This window comes from Vigna radiata, chromosome 6, assembly GCF_000741045.1.
Source record: "Vigna radiata var. radiata cultivar VC1973A chromosome 6, Vradiata_ver6, whole genome shotgun sequence".
Taxonomy (NCBI): domain Eukaryota; kingdom Viridiplantae; phylum Streptophyta; class Magnoliopsida; order Fabales; family Fabaceae; genus Vigna; species Vigna radiata.
The window spans coordinates 35,219,600-35,238,594 of NC_028356.1; the positions used below are offsets into that span (position 1 = coordinate 35,219,600).

Below are 18,995 nucleotides of genomic sequence, written 5' to 3' on the forward strand. Positions count from 1 at the left end.
GCATATTATTTTACCATTAAAAAAGCTAAAATGAGAAGAAAATAAAATTTTGGTAAATAGTAGTGTGACAAAAACAGGGGAGGGTCCTTGTTGGAAAGGGTGGCGCAATGAATGCGTGAAATTCACGCACACTTCCAAGAAGGTGAATCTCTTCCTTACGTTCTTTCTATTCTATTCCATTCCATATGCCTATGGATCTCCGCCGACAATAGCGTTCTTTTTTTTTCCTCTCTCCCAAAGTCAAAATCAGATTGTATGGTAATAATCATGGATGCACAATGCTTCCAAAAGATTCCAAAAGCTTACTTATATAAAATATATAATTATTTTTAATTTTATTTAATATATGAGCAAATAATAACACTCCATTCATTAAATTCCGCAACATTTTGTTAAATTAAAAAAAAAGAAAAAGAAAAAGGGAAGAAGACGTGGAGAAGCGACAACTCAGTTATAAGACAGCTTGCTACAGCTTAGAAGCAATTTTGCAAGTACTAGTTCATTTCATTGCCCACTCACACCAACAACACAAGCTACAGCACCGGCACTAGCATCCACCATAACCGTTGACGCGTGAGTGCATATTCTTCCTTGTTCCGCACGTCACATCGCTCGAGCGCGGCCTCGCAGATCTAGTGATCGCCGATTCGAATGGACGGTTACGACGGAACCGTGAGGCTCGGCGCCATTAACCTCAGGCACGATCGCGCCGATTTGGACTCCGGCCCCGACGTTTCCGTCTCCTCGCCGGTCACGCGGCAGAAAGCCGCCGCCGCCAAGCAGTTCATAGAGAATCATTACAAGAACTATCTCCAAGGATTGCAGGATCGCAAAGACAGGTTCTACTACTATTACTGCGCTACCTACGTCACCTAACTCTCTCACCTACCTATTCATTCCTCATTCACTGCTATATTATATTTCTTTCTCTACTGCTTCATTTAATAATTCTGCACTGTCAGGATCGATTTCTCGTATTCGAATGTCCTTCACCGACAACGTTGTATGAGAGTTTTTCTTCGTTCTAATACTCTGTTTTTAGAGTAGAGTCTCGTAGCTCGTATCACAGGAATTCTCATGTTTATACACACACGCAGACACGCATCATTAATAATTTTAACGTTGAATTGAATTTTCACAGATTTGGTCGAATATTTTTTGTTGAGTAGGAGAGTAAGTTTATGTTAATGATGGTACTTTATTGAAGTACTACTATATTATTGTTAAAACCTTAAAAGGTAATATGTATTGTGATATTATTACTATGTATGTCTAATGATCTATCTAAAGTTTGGTATGCATGATTACTACTAGTAAAGGTAATATGAGATGATTTAAATTGATCATGTTTTAAGCGGATACGTTATGCATTTATGTTGTTTCTGTTTCAGACGCAGGGCGCTGCAGAGGAAAGTGCAAGAATCTCAGATACCGGTTGAGGAGAAGGAGGAAATGATGAGGAACTTGGAGCGCCGAGAAACTGAGTACATGAGGATTCAGAGACGTAAAATTGGAATTGACGACTTCGAACAATTGACGGTGATTGGGAAAGGTGCTTTTGGTGAGGTATGCAAATATAATCTGGATAAACATTTGGTTCCTTCTGAAGGTGTGGTCACTGATACCTTTGAGAAAATATAGGTGAGGCTATGTCGTGCTAAAAGTACGGGAGAGATTTTTGCCATGAAGAAATTGAAGAAATCAGAAATGCTTAGTCGCGGACAGGTACCAGTTGCCAGACTTAGTGCATAATACGTCAATGCATTGATTGATCTTGATAATTATACAAATTATTGCATGAAACAAGCAAAATTCACAATCAAGGTTTTGGAAAATGGTCTGTCACTTTGGTTTCAACTGTAAGGACAAGGGGACTCTTTCTTACAGCAACTGTGGCCATATTGTCAACATTTGTTTGCAATTTCTTGCCATGTTAGGGATCGCAACTGCAATTTAGAAAGCCTGGTTCGAATTTCACAATTCATTGGCGTTTTCCTCCATTTAATTGATTACATCAATTTTTTACCAATTAAACTGATTTTGTGTATGATGGTTTGACTCTTGTTATATATATATATATATATATGGTAAAATTAGAATTTGACAACATTAAGTGACCTAGCTTGCATCATAGCAGCACTTATTTGTAATTTAGTTACTACAATATGAATGATTTTGTTTTATGTAATTTTTGGAATGGTTAACCTGTTAAGTTGGTAGGCAGAATTATTTGAACTTTCTGTCTAGTGAAAACAAAGTGGTGGTGAGTGTGTACCCACTTGAGGTTTTGTGACCCTTCTCATTTTCCTTGGTTGAGAAGGCATTTTACAATGAAAACAACTTGCTTCTTCCGTATAATTTCCTGCTGTTTCCAGCAGCTGATTACATTTGTCATAATAGGGGGGAAATGGAATAAAAACATCCATTTTCTTTGAGCTTAGGGTTCAATTATGATTAAAAGTTCCAATACAAGTAGACAAGAACCTTTAGGAGTTATTCTGACCTTTGGCTCAATTTGTGTGCTTCTTTTGATATCAATCTAATTTAGGTGGAACATGTTCGATCCGAGAGAAACTTGCTGGCAGAGGTTGATAGCAGATGCATAGTAAAACTCCATTATTCATTCCAAGATTCGGATTTCCTTTATCTCATCATGGAATATTTACCTGGTGGTGACATTATGACATTGTTAATGAGAGAAGATATTCTTTCTGAAGACGTTGCTCGCTTCTACATCGCTGAAAGCATTCTTGCTATTAACTCTATACATCAACACAACTATGTACATAGGTATGTGGCTATTATCACATTGGTCAGCTTTTGTTCTATTGGCAGCCGATATTATCCTCACCTAGTGGCATAAGGCTTTTGTTGGTGTTGTTGGCAGTTGATCTTGTAGCCTATGTATGCACAAGAGGCTGCAAGCAGTGGGGCCAAACACTTATATGGTTCAACATGGCTCATTGCTTGGTCTAACAAAGATATAACACACTGTCTGGTCTGAAATCATCAAAAAACAATATTTTTAGTTGCATGCAACTTACTGCTCTTTACAAGGAATGCGGATTATGTGATGCGATTTATATTTATCTTTTCAGATCGCAAAAGACTATATTCAGTTGTAGTCCACTTTCATGCTATTGTGAATGATGAATATAAAACTATGGTACAGTGGATTGATTTGTCACTAATGTTAAGAAAATCTTGAGGTGATAAAAATATATAATGTTTCTGGAGAAGGATTTCAAATTTTCTGATTAAATAAATTTTCTCTAGTAAGATAAATAAGTATAGTTATACTCAGTCCAAGATATTCTACTTGTGTAGGGATATTAAACCAGATAACCTGATACTGGACAAAAATGGTCATTTGAAGCTTTCGGACTTTGGCTTATGTAAGCCTCTTGACGATAAGTATTCAACGATTTTATTGGAAAATGAAGATCTTACCAGTCAAGAATCAACCAGTGAAACTGAAGGATATTCTGCTTCTCCTTGGTTGATGCCAAAGGAGCAATTACAGCAGTGGAAACGTAACCGACGAGCATTGGTATGCTGCTACCCCATTTCACGTTCCTTAGTGGGTATTAACTATTTATTGGCATAATAGACAAATAGTATAAAACGTATGAAGTAATGATTATATGTGTGTTGAATCAGTTTATTTTGTGTTTGTGATCAAATCAGTTTATAATCAAATTATTTCTGGGAGAGATTAAAAAAGGCAAAAACCAATTAAAAAATGCTCTAGATTAATATTTCGTATTTATTATGTCACTAGCTTCGCTGAGGTGTAATATTAAGTGGTAGTTTTGTTTGATATATGAAATCTGTTAATTCTTATGAACTTGTACACCTGTCAGGCGTACTCAACTGTTGGAACTCTTGATTATATGGCACCTGAAGTTTTGCTCAAGAAGGGCTATGGAATAGAATGTGATTGGTGGTCTCTTGGGGCAATTATGTATGAGATGCTTATTGGGTATCCTCCATTTTGTTCTGACGATCCAAGGATGGCCTGCCGTAAGGTATTATGATTGATTGATTCTCTTATTTTCTTCATATCCGAATTTTTTTCATAATGACCCAGCAGTTCTGTATTGTGCCAGATTGTTAACTGGAAAACATGCCTGAAATTCCCAGAAGAACCTAAGATATCAGTAGAAGCAAAGGATTTGATCTTTCGCTTACTATGTGATGTGGACTCAAGACTAGGAACGAGAGGAGTAGAAGAAATAAAGGTGACAACTCTTATTGGTAGCCCGTGTTTTTTGACAATTCCTTCAAATACTGGAGTAAACCTTATTTCTAACTCGGTTCTCCAGTCTCAGGCTATGTATTCTGGGAATGTTTCAAGGATGTGCCTTGAAAATACCTGTCACTGTTATGCCCTGATAATCTGCATGAGTCCTCTCTTAACAAATCTGCACTTGATTTTTCAGGCTCATCCATGGTTCAAGGGTGTTCAGTGGGACATGCTTTATGAATTAGAGGCTGCTTATAAACCTACAGTCACTGGGGATTTAGATACTCAAAATTTTGAGAAGTTTCCTGAAGTAAGTATATATTACTTAAAAGTTTATGCATTGAGAATGAGTGAAATTTATTCATAAACAATAATTTCTTGTAGGCTCCAAAATCATGTAATTACCAAAGATTTGATGAGTGTAAATGAAACATCATTATGCATGTGCAAGATAGTATCTCTTAGAAAGTGGATTTAGGTCTAATTCAACTCCACAAAATGGCTTGTAAAACAAATTTTGCACTTATATACTATAATTTGATCATATTTTTAGTCTATATGGGATCTCTAACACATTTCCTCACGTAGGCCTGAACATCTCAAGCATGATACTAAATATTTGTAGATGGCGATAGTAAGTGACTCATAAGTCCAACAAATCTGATCAGGATATGCTATAATACCATCTTAGATAGTGGATTTAGGTCTAATTCTATTGTACAAAATCAGCTTCTAAGATAGGTTTGCACCTATATATGTAGTATAATTTGACAATATCTATAGTCAATGTGAATATCCAAAGTATCCTTAATGATTTAATTATATAAACTCTCTCAATTTCTCGTCATAAAGAAAAACTGTTCTTTTTCCTACTGTTTATACGTTCTACACAAGGGTTCTTGCCTGGACAAAGAGGTCTGCTATACCTAATGCCCTACATGAAATTCACATTTTTTTGGAAGGCTTGGTTTTATAGGGAACAAGCATACAACCCAACTGTCTATTTCTATATAAATAGTTTAATATCAATATAAATTGCTGACAGTGACAGTTGTAGACGGATTCTTTAAACTGGTGTTGTAAGAATTGACATGTTTTCAAAGTAACAAAGTATATGCTGGCTATATAGTATTTAGTATTTTATTGAGAATTGTTTCCCCAATCTTTTAATGATTGTGGTTTTCCAAGATTGTTATTTGGCCGCCACACCTTCTGATTTTGTTATCATTTACAATGAGTCAATGATAGAGTAATTTTCAAATTTGAGCCGTAGAGGCTATTTATGTCTTCTGTTTTTTATACTTTCTAAAGTCGAATGACTACCTAAACTAGTGATTTAAATCATTGACAGGTAGATGGCCCACCATCCGTAACAGCAACTGTTGGACCTTGGCGGAAGGTAATTTGTTTTCTTAAGCTTGTAATTTATCAAGTTTCTTAGCAAGAGCTTACGTGCTTCGTGCCAAACATAGGTATGTGCATGTGTGAGAAAAATGCAAACATAACAAAAAAACTTCATTTCGTTGCACCATATCTTTAACTATTAACATTGATTGATTTCTTCTTTTTTACTATGTCTTTGTCCTATTATATTTACAGATTCGTAGGTTAGTGCACCACTTGTTTTGGGTTTGGAGGCAAAAAATTGTTTTAATGTTATTTTGGTTATGAAGGAGTGTATACTCTGCTGGTTAAGTAAACGATGAAGTTTTATTCAAACAAAGTAAGGTCTCTGTTGAGTTAATGAAATTTTTTAGTTTATTGTCTAGCTTTTTTTCTCTTGAAACTCTGCTTCAACAGTTTTTCAGATGTAGCATTGCTGCTGTTGTCTTTAGCTTTTCCATTGTAATTAGCGCATATGTTTTCAGATGCTAGGTGAACGTGCAAAGATAAAGAAAAAACTTCTTTTTGTTTGAACAATATCTGTTGTCTTCTGAATTTTCCAGCTTCTTTGATAAGTAATTTACTATTTATTTAAAATTGAAATGCTTATGGTATTTTGTTTTGTTTATGATGCTCTTGCAGATGCTGACATCCAAAGATAACAATTTCATTGGATATACTTTTAAGAAGTCAGACATTCTTACATCTCTTGAAAGTTCGGGTATGCAACTTATGACAATTCATCCTCTTAGTGACTGCCTGGATTTAAACTTCTGTGAAGTAAGAAAGATGGTACAGTTCATGCTGAAATCGTAGGGTGAAACTTGAAAACATTTACATTATTTGTATGGTTAAGAGACAACGTTTTTAGATGATGATTTAAGAATGATGACATCTAAGGACATGTTTGGGGAAGAAATTTTTTTATGTTTTCAGCTGTTCTAGGATTCTTTTTTGTATGTTTAGATAATAACCGTGATTTTTTTTTTTTTAGGAATCTGATCATTCATAACTTATTATGAGTTTTCAACAATTTTTTCGTCTTTTGAGTTTCATGATCCTTTTTCTTATGATTTGATTTATTTTGTTACAATCAACCTAAATTAATTATGTTACAGCTACTTTTCTTCAAACTTGTCCAAAAAAAGAAGAGTACAATCTATTATAATAATAAATCATTTCAATAATTTAATTTTTGTAATTACACGCCCGAAATCTACTTGATACTACGATAAAATCTGAGGAAGTAAATGACATTAATTTAGGCAAATAACTATTTTTTCCTATCTAGATAAACTTCGCCATTCAAAAGCATGAGATGAAATGGAATAGTGATCCTCCATATCCATTTGTAGGCATACCCGAAGAAGATACTCCTAAAATAAACACCTTGGGATGACCAAGAACATGACAGATACTTTCTGACTAAAATCTGTCTTTTACAAGCATTCAAAGATTAATCCTCAGATTTTACATAATATTCTGCAGATGTAGATATCAGAGAAAAGGGATCATCAAAAGCTCCTTCATTGATTACCTTGTTAGGTATGAATAACTATTCTTAATGCACATATGCAATGTATTATTTACCTTGTTAGGTATGAATAGCTATTCTTAATGCGCATATATGCAAGACATGCACGCATTCTTTGGGCTCAGTGGAGAATAAATATTCTTTGACATATCAAGACTGCAGTATTTGTGTAGCTTTGGGTTTTTCCAGTCTGACCAATATTGACTGGTAGCTATAATCTGGTATATAAGGCTCCTCTCTCACAGCTAATGGAACAATGTGCTGTGGTTATGCAGGTCGGATTGATTTGCAAGATACTGTCATACCAGAATCTGACCAGAAGCCAGAAGCTTGAATCAAACTAACTTGTTTTACTTTTATTGGAACTTGTATTTTATTCTTTATGCTTGGCGTTTGAAGGTTGTAGATGACTGAATATTAGCAAGCAGGTTCATAATTCAATTACAGGGATCTGGATAATGGAGTAAGGTCATCATGGATCATGGCGGGGTTAATACCATGAGGCTCAGATACCGCACAAACATGATATTATCCTTGACATGAAGTTAAACCGTTGCTATACAACTCCTTTCCAGTCTCCTGAAATCCAAGCATTTATGGTGTTGTTAAGTAATGAAAATTTTGTGTCTATTATTTTTTTTCTCTTTTTGTATACAAATATTTTGAGAGTTTTTTTGTATACAAATAGCAGCAAAAGTGATGTGATTATTGTTTTCAACACTTCGATTCAAAATTGCCCACCAAAACATTTGATTTAACCCTCACAAGTTTTTTAATGTTACCTTTTTTTTCTAAATAAATTTCTAAAATCATTTCTTGCCTTAAATCTGTCCTAAAATCGTAATATTTGGTTTCTGGATAAAAGAAAATTGGTAAAATTTCAATAACTTAAAAATTAGAAAATTAATTTTTAGAGAAAGTTGAGAGATTAAATTCATACATTGACTGTTTCAGATGACTAATATGTTATTAGTAATATTAATAAGTAGCCATTCTCTAATATTATTAATAGTATTATTCAGTAGCTATTCTCTAATATAGGGTGAATTTAGAACTTTGTACACTTTTTTTAACTTTGTGAAAGATTTTTTCTTTGTTGACAGAAGTACTTTGAAAAGTTATTCTTATTAAAGTGATTGAAAAGTTAAACCTAAAATATTCTCATATTTTCTTTGTTTATTAATTTCTTGATATTGTTGATGTTTGAGAGTGCTACTTTTACATTATTTTCATTTGTACAAACCATGAACAGATACATCAACCTTTTGACTATGAGAATATGAAAATGTTGAAGTTATCATAAAATTAAATTACTTTCATTCTTGTGAATATTGTTTATATTATTTAAATTAAAGAGATTATTGTCATTGTGGGTTTTTGAAAATATATGGGTCAATTTATTTTCTTAACTCTTAGGTTCACTTTTTTAAAAGTTAAAAATAATATGATTAAGTGATGATAAGATGATTCCAAAGGATGATTTCTGAATATATAAATAATGAAATTATCATTATTAAATGCCACTTCAACCATAATTAATTAATATTCATTAAAATTGTATAAAAGTTGTGTTTTGTAATGGTGATTTGTTCAAAAATTAATCAAGAATAAAATCATTTAATTAAATAAAGAAGTCATTTAATTTTAATTAGATGACTATTTTAATATTTTTTTATGAGATGGTCACATATTTCAATGTTTGAAATATTATGTAATGAAAGAAAATAAAATATTTTAATTAATAATAAGAAGAGTGAAAGAATATACTTGTTTTTAATTATTTCAATTATGTATTTGCAAAATATTTTATGTCTCATAATACTGAACTAATGAAAGAAGCATGTATAACTTATTATGTCAAAATGAAATAACCTTGGATAGGTTATTTGTTTCCCCAAGATCGTTTTAGTTATTTATTTATTTAAGCTTTCTTAGTCATTGCACCTCACAAATATTACTAATCCTCTATTTAAAAGAAATCTAACAACTATGTTCATTTTCTTTATTTGAAAAAAAGTTTGTAGAAAACAAATTTAAATAATTATATTAAATTAAACCACCTCAGGGTTGTTCAATGGTGTGCATTACAATTATTTTGAAACAAAATTTGGACAAATCTAAAAGCTGAATTGATTAAAATTTGAATAACAATGTGAGCAGATGGAAATGTGAATTAGCAATGACACCTTATTTTGTGAAACTATCATTCTAACTTATTCAAAACATACAATTACATTTCCAAAATTTTTTCAAAACTCATAATATACATATTAAAAATTAATTACAAATCATGACACATAAATAATCTTAAAATCATTTTATTATAATACGACTTCAATATAAAAAAACAAAACAACTAAAATCTTAAACATACATAATTTTAATTACTGTTAATTATTATAGTTGAACTCATATTTCATAATAATAACTTCATCATTTACACATAAATCGTGTCATGGGTACACGACTTCATCTACTTAATTAATTAGAATAGTTCAATAGTAAACACGACTTATTCAAATGAAATCATAATATCCTATTCATAATTTAATATAATAAAAAACAACCTATATAAATAATTAACAAAGCAAAATCACCCATATACATACAAAAACAGTCATTACATCCATTTCTTTGTAAGTAATAATGATCACAAGGAAGTGTTCTAGTTTTTTACGGAATATATGACAGTGAGATATATAGTTCTAATGGTTTACGTGGGTGCAAATATCTTAAAGACACTGAAACATGATATAAGATATTTTTGTATGTATATGCCTTTTAAAAAAATGTTTTTTTTTTAAATTAACAAACAGTATATATATTATACAATATATATTTAATCAAAATCTGACATTTCTTTTCTTTAGTAAAAAAAAAGATATATTATATATTCTCGAAAAAGACATTTCTGAAAAACATAATCATGAATATCTTGAAACAAATCCAACCAAAGGCTTAAACAGGAAGAACATCACGTTCCAGGCATAAAATGGATCACGATGTTTCATATCATCATCTCTTCCTTCTTCTACGGACCCATTTTATATCTCTGCTCATCTTTTTCAACATTTCTTTATTTTTTTCATGTTTTCAGCTATGAGTCCTTTGTCGTTATTCCATTTCTTTGATATGATATCTTTTTTTATTCCAATACAAAATTTAAATAATTTGAAGATAAAATTACACGTCATCCCAATCCTACCCATAGATTTTATTATTTTATTTCTAAATTAAAAATTAAATAAAAGTAATTCTGATAGAAAAAGTCAAAGAAAAGCACATGACTCTTGCAAATAATGATCTTATTTGAAAACGAAGAACAACAGATAAAAATATCAGATTTCTTAGAAATGAAGTTTCCAAAAGAAGAAGCGTAGGAATAAAATATCTAAGATGGTGGAAGGAATAGAATAGGAAGAGAAGGAAGGTGGTAGATTTTTAAGTGCAACAATATAATAGAACTGTCGTTGATGTGAATGAGAATTAATATTATGAAAATTTTGTTATAATAAGATAAACAATGTGAGGAAGGAAAATAACAGATATTTTGATGGGCAGATGAAAATATCTCCCATGCTAATGTAGCCTGACGGTGACGTGGCCATGGATTGGCCCCATGACACGTGTAAAAGCGCAGACAACTGTATTCCCTTTTTGTTCACCATCACCGCCCCTTTCTCTCCTCTTATTCATTCATTTCCTTCACCTTCCAATTCCCATTGCAAACAAAAATATCACATACATACATACCTATAAGATGAACAACAATTTCAGAGTAACAAGAACGCCAGAAGAAACTCCAACCACTTCTTCCACCTTCCTCAACCCGATTCAGGTATCTTCACTCTTCGTTAACTTTCCTTTTTACTTTCTTAATTTCTTCTTCTTCTGGGGAACTCTTGCAGTATTCTCTAGGGTTACGGATGGGATGAAGGATGCTAACTTTTTTTTTTTTTTTTTTTGGAAAAAAGAAAATCTGTTCACGCTTTGCTTGCTTGATCTGCAATGGAGAATATTCTGATATTCGTAATAACTCTTTTTTTATTTTTTCTTTCCTTTTTACGAGGCGGAGATTTCATAATCTTCTTTATTTAAATCCATTAATGATTTAAAGTCTTCCAGATATTAAATGGGAGACTTTGGAGGTATTGGCTTTTGGTAAAATTATTATTATTATTATTATTATTTTCCTGAAATTTAAGTGGTTGTAATTAAGTGAAGTTTGGGTTTCAACTTGCATTACGCAATTCATAAATAGATATCCATGTAAAGTTTGTATATTTAATGTATGATTAGACAGGAGCTTGGTTTCATGTTATGTTTGCTTTATGAATTTAATTAAATAATTAGGTGTTTTCAAAAGATAAATAGGAAATCAATTGACGAACTTTGATTTTAAGTAACTCTGTCTGAAATCTTGCTTAACGTTTTAATATTTGTGGAATTAGAAACAACTAACTGCATATAATATAATTATTTTGTTCTGAATTAATTTCACAAATATTTTCTGACACAAAGTTGGTGTGACTTTACCAAAAAATTAAACGGTGGAGTGAGTTTCTTTTCTTAAAAGCGAAAGCTTTTTTTATTTTTATTTTTATATATTTCATAATTTTAAAAATCTCATTCTCTTCGAAAATAAATTAAAGCACTAAATGTATAGAACTTTGTTTTCCTTTCCTTTCCTTTCAACTGATAGAAATTTGGTTTCTAAACATTTTTCTTGTTTTAATTTATTTTTATTTGAAAATTAGTGGTATACTATCTATTCTGTTAACATGATTCTGGGGTTTGATATGTATGTATGTATGTATCAGGGCATTAGAGAGATAGAATCCACAATGGCTGCAGAGTGGACAGATGAGAAACACAGCATGTATATCAAGTCTATAGAAGCATCTTTTGTTAATCAGTTATATGATTCTAAGCAAATGAGGACTTCCTTTCCCTGCAAAGGAACTTCCTGTGACCCTGCTACCACTTCTGGCCAGGTTTCCTTTTTAATTTGTTCTGCACTGACTTGTTTTAATATGAACAAAAATTAAGATATGGATTTGGTTGTTATCATGAATGTCATCACTATAAATCTCTAAATGCAAAGATTTGTCAATCTGTAATTAACATAGACACGACTTTGAGTCTGTTATGGTAAAATCAAACATCAATTAGCTTATCATGAAGCTATAAGATTAGCCTGGTAAAAATTGGAAGGGAGAGTTAACCAATTTGGAATTGAAAACTCGGTTTTTGCCTTATAAAAGATTATATACACGGTCTATGATGATCTTAGATTAACTTGTATGCCTTCCCTCTTCTCTTACACCTTAAGAGGACTAAGTTATTTTTTTCTTTTGAACTGTAACAGTTCAAGGTACTTCGTGGCGGGTGTTGGCAAAAAATCAATTTTGAAAGAGTGAATCCGCAAACGAGTAGGATTAACCACTGTCATGATTTGACGGAAAATCCATGGATTCAGCACTATCGATCTTCAAGCAAACAGAGAAGCACAGTTGCTCCATCCCTTCAAGAAAGTGTCAGTACCTCAAGCAAAGTTGCTGATTTAGGCCAAAGGAAAGGAATTCCCTCTGGGTCAGGACATCTTCATTTGTGTGAATCTCGTGTCTGCCATAAAGATATGCTTTCTAGTGACACAGGTGACCCAAATTCTTCTTCTCCTTTGAAAATATCATCTTCAAAATTGGCTTTACTGTCTGCATGGCATGCTTAGCATAACCCACATTGTTTTTTTCATTTTTTTGTTGTGTTATATTATTTTATGTTTAAGACCAAATATGATTAACAAATGTTAACTGGTGGCCCTCTATAAAGGGTATACTAGAATTCCACCTTTATAGAGTGTAATTAAGTGAATGTTTAGAAAATTGATTTTATAGACTATGGTTAAAATGTTTTAATGTTATTATTATGTTAATAACCAACAAAGTGAGCATATGAGGGAAGTTCATTTTAATCTTTTTGAAAAAATAAAAATAAAATATTGACCTAAACCAAAAATGCACTATTTTTGGTAAGCATTATCTAACTACTTATAAAACTTTATCTAAATCATTTGAAAGATTAAATGTGATACATTTCAGAATTAGAAGAATAAAAAATGAACAAATTTAAAGAAAAAACAAATTAGATTTTAAAAATGTTAGTGATACAAAATTTGTCTTGAGCTGTATTAATAAAAATTCATTTCTTTACTCAGTACTTAACCTAAAACACATAAACACTTACTGAAATTACATTGTGTTTTGAGTTGGTTTTGGATGATTCAACCTGAATCAAACCAGATACATAAGATTTCAGATAGGTCTGGCGTTTGCAGTGTGAAGATTATTGCTTCATGTGTGCATCATCCATAACACAATAGTTTGGTTTACTGCTTTTTTATATATCTACTCTCTGTTATGATTTGCATTCCATTTATTGAAGGATTTTAATTTTTCTATCTGTTCCTTGCAGAGATGTCAGGCCAGAACTTTGTTGATGATGAAGTGAAAGGCAAAAAGCAGAATAAAAAAAGCAAAGTGAAACGACAAAGATCTTTAACTGATGCAAAAGACAATGATCAGGTAATATATGATTTTATATTATAACTATTTTTTGCCTGGGATCTCAGAATTTCATGTGCGTGGAGCTGAGTTATGACCATTTCAAATTGCTTTTTCAGATGGTACCTAACCGAAAATCTTCTTCTGGTGGAGATTTTACCAAAGATTTCGTTTCTGCTTGATTAAAATAGAGTGAAACTCAGTTTTGTTTCTGCAAGATTTAGAGTTGGTCACGTTAGTCTCAATCAACCATGAAAAAAATGATACTATTTTTAAATTAAAGAATGTCGATCAATCCTAATTGATGATTAAAAGAGGTGTATTATCATTGATTGACTTCCATTTCTCAAACATTAACATGTTATCAACACACTTTTTGATAAATACTTTTGATTAAACCCTTTATTGTTATTTAAAATTCATAAAAAGACTACAAAAGTTTTGTTGGTCTCTTGTTCGACAGAGTCTTGTTCATATTTTTGTAGTTTTCAAGGAATTTTAATTAACAGTAGACCAGTGTGTTAAAAGAATGTGTTCTTATAATTTTTTTTCAATGTGATTTTGGTTTTCTAGGACTAACGTGACTGGTCTCAAAATTTTCAGGGGGCAAAATAATAGTTTAGTCACTTAAAAATTCGAGGGGTTATCAGAAATGTGATTGCTGTAACTTTTATGGATGACACCTTCTTACTTCGCATCGGAGTTACCAGGGAATTATTACTACTGTGATTAATTCCTATGAATCAAAAAGATTCTCTGCTGAGATTGCACATGCTAATATTGTACCCAGAAATTTAATATACAATTAATACTTCTTTATGAACACCCATGCTTCGGGTTTTCTAGAGTTGTTGCTGTCTGACATAAAAATTATGAAGTTTCTGTACATACATGAAAACTAATTTCAGTATTTTTTTTCCTCCCATAGACTAAAAACTTGTTATTTTTTTTTAATTTTTAATTCTATATATAAATTTAGATGAAGGGCAGAAAAAAAGTTTGAATGTGACAAGGATTATGGAAAAATTAATTGATGCACAACACTAAAGAAATAGGGATAAATATCCTATTTATTGACTCACATTAATTAATAAATTGCACAAATAAATTCTAATTTAATTACATGTCTCAAATTTGAATGAAATTGATGTAAAATGTAAATTTACACCTATTTGTTTATATAAAACACGTGAATACATTTGTATTCATAAAATAATAATATATTTAGAAAGAGGTTTTTGAATCATTAATTCAAGTTCATTTTATGAGTGCACTGGAAAGCCTCCATTTGAAAGCAAAAAAAGAAAAAGATGTTCCTCACCAAGTGTACACATACATTCTAGAAATGGGGTCTTAAAAAAAGATTAACATAATCAATTTGATTTAAAAAAAATCCAAGTTTTAACACGTTTTAATGAAACCTATTTGAGTTAGAAAAAATGGGAACATTTTACATTGGATTACTAACAAATATAATTCATTTTCTCTCAAGAATGTATGTCACTTACAAACAAATGATCCATAATACTATTATTATTAATTAATATTAATATTTTTAATATGATCATAATCATCTTTATTCTCAATGCCACTAATGATCTTTTTCCAATATTTGTGCGATGTTGACTTTACTATATTTATACATAGTTTATTAATGATTATCGTTCTCCAATGTTTTTATAAAGTTAATTATGCTGTTTATGTGTAATTTGTTATTGTAAAATGAGTTTTGATCAAGACAAAAAACGGTTAATAATCATAATGTATAATTTACTTTTATATCCTGTCTATCTTTTATCACATCTAAACCATATTAATTGATTTTTTGTTATCAAGTTCATTAATTTTGAAATTATTGTATATTTCCTGTTTTTTTATTATATAAATTTTAATTTTTATATAAAAGCAAATTTTTAATTTAAAGAATAAAATAATATTAAATTATAGTTAAAGTAAAAAACAAATATATAAAATCATATTATCTAAAACCAAGTTCGGTATAATTATGAAATTAACTAAAATAGAGCCGTTGGTAGGAAAAATAGTGTTCTTTTTCATTTTTCTATTTTCGTCAATAGCCTCACTCTTCAGTTATCTTTTTCATTTCCTTCGCAAAATCCCTAATTAGGTTTGCTGACAATTCCGCCATTTTTGCAGCTTCGACCCTTCAATCGCACAATGGATTAGCTCTACCAACAGGATGTGTGATCCTTCTGCGCTATTTGTCAGAACTCACATTTCCTCTGACTCGTAAGCATCATTGCTTAATTATTGGCTATTGGCTTTCCTCTTTCGCAGCGTGTCACTGTTTATTTAATATGCATAATTGTGATCTCTTGTTATATTTATATCGTAATTAGCTTTACTTCTAAAGTTTTCTTCCAGGTCAAGATTCTTTATTTTTGGTATTCACCAGGATTATAAAAATGTCAACGAATTTGAAGGATCCTAAGCATCTTAACAAACGGAAAAGCATTGTGTTTTTAGGATTTTAGGTAGGAAAGGAAAAGAAGAAAGGTAAGCTAATGGATAATCTGAAATTGAAATTGCTATTGATTTGATTCGATGATTAAGGGCAACTTATAATACATCAATCCCTATTTATACCATACCATCATTGATTAGATTAGGATACATATTTAAATATAGTGAAACACAGAAGCCATTCTAAAGGTGATCATATATGATACTCTTCAATATTCTAAAATGCAATAATGATATTATTATTAGGTACGTTTAACACCCGATAAAGCTCACTAAGCATTTGGTTAGAAGTAAACACATAAAAAAGGAAAGTAATTCATGTATGTAGTATACATGGCTTGAAAGGCTAATGAGGGGTACTAGATATGAAGGAGAGATAGTATTACACCAAAATTAAGTTAGCAGGACCATTTGAATAATAATGATTATTGCCTGAAAAGCAGGTTGGAGTATTGCTAGACCAGGGAGGAAGAAACTTCAATGGAACAATGGTTAGTGAAAATTTACTGACAAACAATAACACACAACCAATGGAAACGTCTCTAACATCACCACCACCACCGACAATTTGATTAAAACCAATATGAGAATTATGTCTTGGGCTGGTGTGAATCATAGCCTATCTCTACCTGATTAGAAACCAATAGGCAGAGAAGTTGCCATAATAAAAAATTAGAAAGAGCCTAATTGTTAGAACTGAGAATGTTTCTTACCATCTTATTAGTTACATTCCATGAAAGCAAATAAGTGAATAACCATATAGTTGGTCAGAAAGGAAAAGAGGAAAATAGATCAAACAAGTGATTAAGGTTTAGCAGATTACCCAGTGTTCAAGTTTTTTCAACGGTAGTCATTGTTTTCCTACAATGATTAATATATGATAATCAGTATCATGATCTGAGAAGATAAACTAGTGTTCAATTTGAATTTGAGATGGAACTTTTAGCATTAATCGAGTGCTTATGGGGTCCTTCATATGGTTTGGTTGTACACTTCAGCTGGCAGAGTTTTATACTCTATATATAAATGTACAACTTTTAGTATCTGTTGGAAGTGTTTAAGCTCTTTTGGTGTACAACTTCTAGTATTATCTGTGAGAACGTTTGAAGTTTTTATAGTTTTTTTATACGAATTTGATTACAACTTTTAGTATGTGTTGGGAGCTTTTAGGCTCTTTATATGGTTTGACATAAACTTTTAGTATCCACTAAGAGTTTTATACTCTTAAATAGTTCGTGTACAACTTTTAGTACATCTTAAAAGTTTTTAGACTTTTTACGTAGTTTGACGGATAACTTACCGGACAGTGATTGATCTCTATATATAATTGGGCTGATAAACTATGATTTACTAATTTACAACTGATAAAATAAAAATAATTATAATTAAGTAGTTAATTTATAATTTTTCAAACAATGAAAAATATATATTATTGAATAATAATTGAGTTGTTATTTTTAATTTATAGTTATTAATATAATTAATAAAATTACTAATGATAAATATTCTGTACATGTTTGAATGTGGTAGTTGCAAGTTTATTTACCAATTATGTTGTTATATTTTAGTCGTAAACTAAATGTAAATAAAAATAATATCGAAGGCTATTATCTTTTTGTGGCTGGTATTTATAATTTGTACTTAATACTAACATAAGGAAAGTTTAGGGATAAATTTAATTTTTCATAAAAAGGTTTTTTATAAGGCAACAACAAAATGAATTCTTTTGAAAAAAAGAATTGAATAATGAAACGTGGCTTGATAATAATATTTTCATGAATCCATAGTTGCGACATGGACATGCCCTTTGTGATAATTATATATCTTAAAAACTTCGCAATATACACCACACAAGAAAATTATTAAATATAAAAAATAACTAATAATTTACAATAATAATTAAATATTAATTTATAAATTAAAAATTTATTAATATTTAAAATAGTTTGAATAAAAAATTATAATTAGGTTGTGAACTAAAAGTTAAATTAATTTTTAATATTAGATACTAAGTTTTAACAATTAAGAGTTTAAATATTAATATTTTTTAATTTATAAATTAGTATTTAAATTAATTATATTAAAGTTATTGTTTAATAAATTTTTTTCTAGTGATATTACGGGATAAAATTATAATCTCATATATCAACTAAGTCAAATTTAAAAGTCAAATAAAATCAAGTTTGGAAAATCTACACATCTTATTTTGTTTTTTTTCACACCTAATAGATATAGGACTTATTTGTTTTCTATCTGTGAAGGGTTTATTCTATTTCAAATAAAACTTATTTGATCAAATTAGTACATGGAAATTATTTAAAACTATTTATTTTATAGTTTTAAAAATAATAGCATGGTTACACCTAGTTTGGACACAGTCAGTTTTTTATTAAACGAAAATTAGTGTTTAAGTTTTTATAAAAAATTTAGAAATTAAAAGAAAAATGTATTCAAAGACGTCCTTAGTGATTATATGGTTTCTTTTCTGAATTGATTATGTATTATGAAATTAAAAAGTATTAAAAATCAATGTACAAATAATAATAAGTTATATACCTTGATCAGGCGCCACAAAATTATTTCTATTTATGAATAATTTTGTAGCAATACCATATTATATAAAAAAGGAACGTTAAAAGATCCTAGTATCATATATATGCAGCCTAAATATTCTATCATATTTTGTTGGTGTATTAGAGGCTATGGTACATAATTCTACTTTGTGGCCCAATTGCCACATTTATTTTGAGATTCTGAATAATGAGTTATTGTATGCATCTTGGAA

At 30.5% G+C, this 18,995-nt stretch overlaps 2 protein-coding genes across 6 annotated transcripts; both read left to right on the top strand.

The window, feature by feature from the left end:
- The first annotated feature begins 463 nt into the window (after nucleotides 1-463).
- On the top strand, nucleotides 464-7,883 carry LOC106765142 (serine/threonine-protein kinase tricorner). 2 transcript variants are annotated; one of them, XM_014649650.2, is made up of 12 exons: nucleotides 465-839; nucleotides 1,392-1,566; nucleotides 1,642-1,725; nucleotides 2,549-2,790; nucleotides 3,328-3,550; nucleotides 3,864-4,028; nucleotides 4,110-4,241; nucleotides 4,443-4,556; nucleotides 5,598-5,645; nucleotides 6,272-6,350; nucleotides 7,118-7,174; nucleotides 7,439-7,883. In XM_014649650.2, the coding sequence occupies exons 1-12, from the start codon at nucleotides 652-654 to the stop codon at nucleotides 7,495-7,497; spliced, it is 1,566 nt and encodes a 521-aa protein (XP_014505136.1). In that variant the 5' UTR covers nucleotides 465-651; the 3' UTR covers nucleotides 7,498-7,883. The 2 variants fall into 2 exon arrangements, with proteins under 2 accessions (XP_022638264.1, XP_014505136.1); XM_022782543.1 differs by lacking the exons at nucleotides 7,118-7,174; nucleotides 7,439-7,883 and adding an exon at nucleotides 6,985-7,105 and having other exon boundaries at nucleotides 464-839.
- Nucleotides 7,884-10,611: 2,728 nt separating this feature from the next.
- Nucleotides 10,612-17,529, top strand: LOC106763765. 4 transcript variants are annotated; one of them, XM_022782544.1, is made up of 5 exons: nucleotides 10,612-11,001; nucleotides 11,984-12,157; nucleotides 12,532-12,820; nucleotides 13,638-13,747; nucleotides 15,884-17,529. In XM_022782544.1, the coding sequence occupies exons 1-5, from the start codon at nucleotides 10,783-10,785 to the stop codon at nucleotides 15,911-15,913; spliced, it is 822 nt and encodes a 273-aa protein (XP_022638265.1). In that variant the 5' UTR covers nucleotides 10,612-10,782; the 3' UTR covers nucleotides 15,914-17,529. The 4 variants fall into 4 exon arrangements, with proteins under 4 accessions (XP_022638265.1, XP_022638266.1, XP_022638267.1 ...); XM_022782545.1 differs by lacking the exon at nucleotides 15,884-17,529 and adding an exon at nucleotides 14,321-14,645 and having other exon boundaries at nucleotides 10,614-11,001; XM_022782546.1 differs by lacking the exon at nucleotides 15,884-17,529 and adding an exon at nucleotides 14,330-14,645 and having other exon boundaries at nucleotides 10,614-11,001.
- The last annotated feature ends 1,466 nt before the right edge of the window (nucleotides 17,530-18,995 follow it).